At 49.5% G+C, this 6,563-nt stretch overlaps 1 protein-coding gene across 1 annotated transcript in view; it reads left to right on the top strand.

Moving 5' to 3' along the window:
• The window catches only part of Gprk1 (G protein-coupled receptor kinase 1), a 144,965-nt gene extending 138,670 nt beyond the window's left edge, over window positions 1-6,295 (top strand). Inside the window, exon 19 of the mRNA XM_084597777.1 lies at window positions 4,013-6,295. Coding sequence (XP_084453903.1) covers window positions 4,013-4,309 — 297 coding nt within the window. The 3' untranslated portion in view covers window positions 4,310-6,295. The remainder of the gene's footprint in view (window positions 1-4,012) is intronic.
• Window positions 6,296-6,563: the final 268 nt, after the last annotated feature.

The following is a 6,563-nucleotide window of genomic DNA, read 5'->3' on the forward strand; positions in this document are numbered from 1 at the left end:
TAATGCCATGAAGTAAGCGGCATGGAAAAAAAGACTTCAGAAAAATATGCTACCAACACCATGCTACTGCACTTTAAAGATGAATAAGTTTGAAAGCAGCTACCCAAGAACCGCATATTTGGTGGGAATCCACATTGGAACATTGGAACCTTTAGCACAAATTTTTGATGAACAGTGCTTTTGGGTGGTTCGCATTTGCATGTACAGTAAAAGCTCGTTAATTCAAATTCCACGGGGCCGCCAGGCCAGTTCGAATTAACCAAAATTCGAACTAATGAAAGTGAGCAAAAATGAAGGCGTTTGATGCCCGGAGGGCACGAAAAACATTTATTTAGCAAAAAAGTCTGTTATCATCTTCTGCTTCTTCTCTCTGAGGGCTACCGTACTCACTCGGTCTTCTAGCATGCGAATGCGACGCAGGGAGTCTTCTTCCCCCTCTTCAAAGCTGAAGAAAAGGCGCGCGACATTCAGCGCTCCCATAACTTCTGCCGCGGATGGACGCACGGGCTCTTGCTCCTCGTCGTCGTCCTCGTCTTCTGCCTCTTCTGGGACAGACTGCTCCCCAACAATTTCAGCGACAATGTCCTCATCACTTACGGCACCGCACACTGCTGCATCGCTGTCTACTCCAACGTAATCATCAAAACTGACGTCCTGCAGCACAGCACGCACAGCCGCAGGCAGAGGCTCCGGACTCCCATCGTCGCCACTTTCTTTCATACTTCCGGCAGCAAAGCCACAGTGGTGGAAGCAGTTTGCAATTGTGGACGGCGTGACCTGCTCCCATGCACGCACCAACATGTGCATTGCTGTGAGCAATGTGATGGTGCTGGTCTTCTGGTTTCCAGTGCACAAAGTCATGCGCTCGATCATGTGGCGCCTATAGAAACATTTGATGTTTCTGATCACCCCCTGATCCATCGGCTGTAAGGCCGCAGTCGTGTTGGCGGGCAAAAAGACGAGCCTTGTGGCTTTCAGCTCGGCGTCGACTTTGTGTGCCGAGCAGTTATCCACAAGGAGGAGAACTTGACGCTTCCCTAGCTCCATCCTCCGATCGAATTTCAAGAGCCATTTTTTAAACAATTCGCCTGTCATCCACGCCTTGCTGTTGGCGGAGTATTCCGTCGGCAGCGTCCTAATGTTCTTGAAACATCTAGGCTTATGTGCCTTGCCGACAACAAAAAGAGGGACCTTCTCCGTCCCGGTCATATTAGCGGCGACCAGAACAGTAATCCGCTCTTTGCTTCGCTTGCCGCCAGCGCAGCTGTCCCCTTTAAATGTTACTGTTCTGTCGGGCTGGAGCTTATAAAACAAAGCCGTCTCATCAGCATTGAATATATCATGTGCCGAGTAGCTTTCTAAGTACTGCTGCAGAGCACCGCTTCGCCACGTGGCACAAGTTTCTGCATCCACTTCTTTGGCTTCTCCAGACAACACCCGGAAGACAAGATTATGTCTGTCTCTAAAGTGGTGAAACCATCCTTCGGAGGCGACAAAATCTTCCACATTCAAGCGCAGGGCGAAATCGGCCGCCTTCGCCATGATAATTGGGCCGCTCAGTGGAATGTCAGCGCTTCTCATTTCTTTCACCCACGTGATCACAGCGGTCTCAATCTCCGGATACTTGGCTAACCGAAGCCTTTTTCTGTTGCTGGCGAAATCTTCGGCTTCATAGGCATCCTCGATGGCCTTCCTATTTCGGACGTACGTCGACAACGTGCTTGGTGGAATCACGTGCTTTTTCGCGATTTCCACTTTGCTGGCCTTCCGTTCATCCACCTCGCGTGAAATAGCCACTTTCTCCTTCACCGTCTTGGCACGGTATTTCCCACGCGAACACATCTCGCGGACACAAGCTCACAACAAGCGGCGTGCAAAACGAGGGCTCACGAAATGCAACACGAAACCGTGGTCGATAACACTAAAACGTCGTTCCTCGAAGGAGTCGCGGCAGGAAAGACTGTTTAGTACTTGTTCCAGCACCCTAGCGGCGCCCCGATGGTTGTGCCATCTATCGTTCTGCCGTGAAAGCTTCCAACGATGGTTTTTAACAGCGCCGCTTGGCGGCGCGCAGTTCGAATTATGGGTGGCGGCGCCAATTTTTGAGTGAATTAACGAGCTGTTACGCGCATAGACTTCTATGCACTGCGGACCGGACCACGATGACTATTTTGAATTATCCAAAATTTCGAATTAACGAGTTGTGAATTAACGAGCTTTCACTGTATTTGCACAGATCGCACCAATGCCCACATGCACCCACTATGTTTCATTCATTCAACAATGAGAATGCCATTCCTAGAAATGGTGTCAGTACATTGCCTTAGGGTGAGGCCTCGTAACTACAGAGAGTTTGCAAGTACACAGAGTGCTAGCTAGACCTGCCTACTAAAGAAAATGGCGTTGAAATCTGTGTACTTTGATGGATATATATCCTCTTCCTTGCAAGCGACAGCTGTTTTCTGCAGCTTCTCTGTTCTTCTGAATGGTTGATGCTGCAGTACCAGCGATGCTGTACTTATTTGCCACTGTAGAGTTTTTGGAACTGCTCGGTCTCTTTCACTATGCTCTGCATTTTGTTGGATGAAGCTAGCTGTTTTCTGGCTTTCTACAGCGTGGACACCGTCAGAACTGAAGCACAGCCAAGGCTGGTAGACTTGCCCACATTGTCAACCTCAACTTCCTACAATACGCGGACACAGTGTTGCCGTATGTGTTCATATGAGTGGCACTTACTGGTAGCCTGGAGGTGCTATATCATGTGCTCTCAGGTTCTGACCTATCAGTATGTCCAACATAGTTGCATTGGTGAGAGCGAAGGAAAATATCTGCTTTTTGAGTTTATCGTTCCTCTCCCACCTTCAGCCTTGCCCTGACACTCACTTGCTCTTGCATTCTAGAAAGCACGGTCTGTGTGCCTGCGAGCATACGGGCCATTGGACTTTCCAAAAACGTGTTGTTGCGTATTAAACATTGCGCCACTCTTTTTTACACAAGAGTGTTTTTATTGGTATTTTTTTATTATATAGCAGGAGGCTCAAAAGTCGAAACTGTAAATTGTGCCTCCTATCTGCAGTCGTGCCCCATTAGTATGTATGGACACTTTGGTCCCTGGGCAGAATTGTTCTTACAGAGAGTAGTTCTTAATAATAAATCGAAATGTTCAGAAAAAAAAAAAAAGAAAAAAAAAAACGTGTTATGACTAAGATCTGCTTTTTGTGCATAATGGTGGCAAGTGAAGTTGAAATTAGACATAACGGGGCATAATATTCTGGTCACTTTTATGCTTGAGGTAGTGTGATGCATCTTCACACTTCTAGTGGTGTATGATACACTTGGTGGAGTCTCGTAGGTAAAATACCTTTCTTCTACTGCAACTGTCCGCTGCTACATATCAGCATTCCCCTAGATGAGAGCTGTACATATGGTACGAGTTGTAGAAAGAGTTTTGTTTGCAGTCATTCATGCATTATGGGAAAATGGTAAGGTGCATTGACTGGGCAGCTTAGCACTGTAAAGCATGGAACCACAGAAGTAAAGGACCATCACGCAATCATTTGCAATTTGTAATTCTGTTCTCTAGCGTCCGGCACTCAAAATGCAGAAAATGAAACCTCCGGATAAGGTAGCAGAGATTTTTATCCCGTCTCTGTCAATATTATGGCGACAAAAATACATGAGTCTCGATGAGCTCCGTGCATTTTCCCTTTGGCTGTTGTCCAGACAGTGAGTTTCCACGTTAAAAAGGCATAAATACACTGAAAAAGTTTGGTCGCCAAAAGAAATTGTCCATAGTATGAGTGGTCGATATTAACAGGGGCCGTATTAATGAGGCTTAACTGTATGTGGAGCTTTGTGGGAAGCAGATTGGTTGTCACAAAAATGTTGTATACATTGCGCTCCCTCATTTTAAACAGTTATGTTTTAAATGGTCTCAGCTGCATTGAGGGCATGCTGTTACAAGTTTGTGAATCTCATTACTCCTACTCTCTCTCTCTCTCTCTCTATGCAGCTAATCTTCATGGACCAGATGGAAGACGTGTGCTCGGACTATGTCCAGGTGAAGGGCGAGCAGTGCATTGTGCTCAAGATGAAAGGTGACACCAAGGTGGTGCTGACCAACCCCGATGAGATCGGCCTCAAGGAATGGCTCCTGTCGCTCCGGTCCACCCTCAAGGACTCCCAAGAGCTGCTCGCCTCCATGGCCAAGAAGGCCGGCAAGATCTACGGCACCACCGACAACCGCAACAACCTGCTGGCCTCCACCCCGGGCACCACAGCCACCCCGCCCGCGCGCAACGGCAACTGAGGGTCGTCTGGCCAGGCTCCATCCGGCGTCTTTGCCGACGCAGCACGGCTCCGTTGCGGCGGGCAAGGCACACTTCCACGGGCGCGGGTACGGCAGGACGTCGCAGTTGCTGGACGGTGTCGTCTGCCACCACCTCTTGCTGCTCGCTCAGCATGCGGTGTCGCTGGGCAACTTCGGTGGTGCAGGGTGTTGCACATTGTCGGTGTACTGGTGTCACCCCTTACCGACGCACCAGTAACCTTCGTCGTGCGAGGACGCACTGCCGAATCAACGCCAAGCATCTGCGTTTACAAGAGCCGCAGCCGACACGTTCATGCTTTGCCGGCAGCCGGACACAAGGCTGCCCTGACAGTTGTGTCAGGAACATCTCTCTCGTTCCGCTGCCATCCACAGTGGCATGAGGCTGTGACTGCATTTTAAGGACCAACTGGGAAGGGCCAGGGGCAAAATGCAAAACTGTAACATGTCTCTTTTTCTTTTTTTTTAACTTATTAATGTGGCAAACACGGGTGGCAAGAGAAGGTCACAGAAATTGGGCCTCGGGTTGCAAACTACGGTGGTGGCTGGCATGCGCTACTCATTCCGCAACGCAGCACTCACAGCAACAGTGGCAGGTGTAAAGTTACTTCTGGTGCGAGGCAGTGTACGTGCGTGTAGGTGCATGATCAGGGGTGCTGCCCGCACAAGGCACGAGTTGAGCAGCTGTCACACTATTGTCCAATCGAGAACTGTTGCTCTTCTCTTAAGGTACCCTGCACCGTGGTGTGGGGATGAACGAGGAGCTGTTCACGGCGCTGTGGACATTGCGAGGAGGAGATGTTTTGCATGTGACGCTGTGTGCTGCAGACTTTTTACGGCGGCCATGTGCCATTTGTGTTAGTTCCCCTTACTTCCTTCCCTTCCGAGCACATTTTGTTCCTTTTTCTTGCCCCAGCGTGTCCTTCCGCTTCCTTGTGCATAGAAGCAGGAACAAGAGGCACCAGTGAAGCCTGCATGCTCGCATGTAAATATCGACTGTACATAGGGCGAGTGTGTGCGTGTGTCTCTGTGTGCACGTAAGCCAGGATCGTTCTTCTTGTGCTGGCGCATGTGGGACAGGGGGTGCACGCCCAACCAGAGAGGTGAAGAGAACGATGGAGAATGAGTGTCGTTCATAGAATGTCTAGGTCTCCTTTCGTTGTGACTATTTTGAGCGTCTCTCTTTTCCCCTGCTCACGTGTGTGTGAGCGTGGTGGTGTGGTTCAACAAAAACGTCTCCGTGAGATCCTTTGTGGTTGTTAGTGGCCGTGCAGATTTCCTGTGTCATTTGCACATCGCGTCCTCCTCCTTTCCCGCTGTTGACCTGCCTGGCGCTGCATACTGTGTGTGCTTGGCATCTAGGATGAAGCGCCACCAAGGGGCTTCTTTACCTTTGTGATGAAAGGATAGGGGCAAGGTAGATGTGTCGGCGTGCCTGCTACTCACGGTGTTCTTGTGATGGCGACAGTGTTGAGTTGCGTGCTCCTCGTATTGTCGCACATCCGCGTGTCTTTGGGGTTCAGCACGGTTGGGTTGGGAATGGGAAAATGGGAAGAGCTTTGGCAGAGCATTCGACAGGCATCGGGGCAGCGTTTCCAGTACATAGGGAATCCGTCGTTTTGTATGGCCACGGGAGTGGAAACGGGGAGGGTCGGTGCCCATTTTTTTTCTTCTTTCATTCTTTTATTGCAGCAGCTTCTTCAGGAGCCAGTATGCGCACAGCAAAGTATACACACAGCCTCTATCTTTCCATTGTCTGAGAGGAAGGAGGGAGGAGAGGTGAAAACTCATATGGGCAGTTGCCTTCAGAACTGTGGACGAGGCTGTTTGTGCAGTCTTGCAGCGTTCCCCAGCAGTCAGCTTTCTTTTTTGGCAAAGAAGTGTTTAACTGTGATAGCAACGCTTAGCAGTCCAATTGCGTGCACTGTGACCCCAAGCATTGTGGGCTGACAACCTGCCCCCCCCCCCCCCCCCCCCCCCCCCCACTTAATTGGTAGCTGCATCTGTGCAGATCCCATTGTTAAACTTCTATTAAATTTATTTAAACAGTTGACTCTGGCATTTCGAAACTTTATCCTGCTCCTGTTGAGCTCTCATTTCTCCTTGTTCAGAAGGTCTTGCCATCAGAGCATATTGCTCACGTTGTGTAGTTAGGCAAGCCCAATTCTTAAACCATAGGACACTCAGACAACAAGGTGGTCTTATTGCGGAAAATTAATCTGTTGAGCACAGGGGG

Source organism: Amblyomma maculatum, chromosome 3 (genome assembly GCF_055883805.1).
Source record: "Amblyomma maculatum isolate TAMU_Amacu chromosome 3, ASM5588380v1, whole genome shotgun sequence".
Classification (NCBI taxonomy): domain Eukaryota; kingdom Metazoa; phylum Arthropoda; class Arachnida; order Ixodida; family Ixodidae; genus Amblyomma; species Amblyomma maculatum.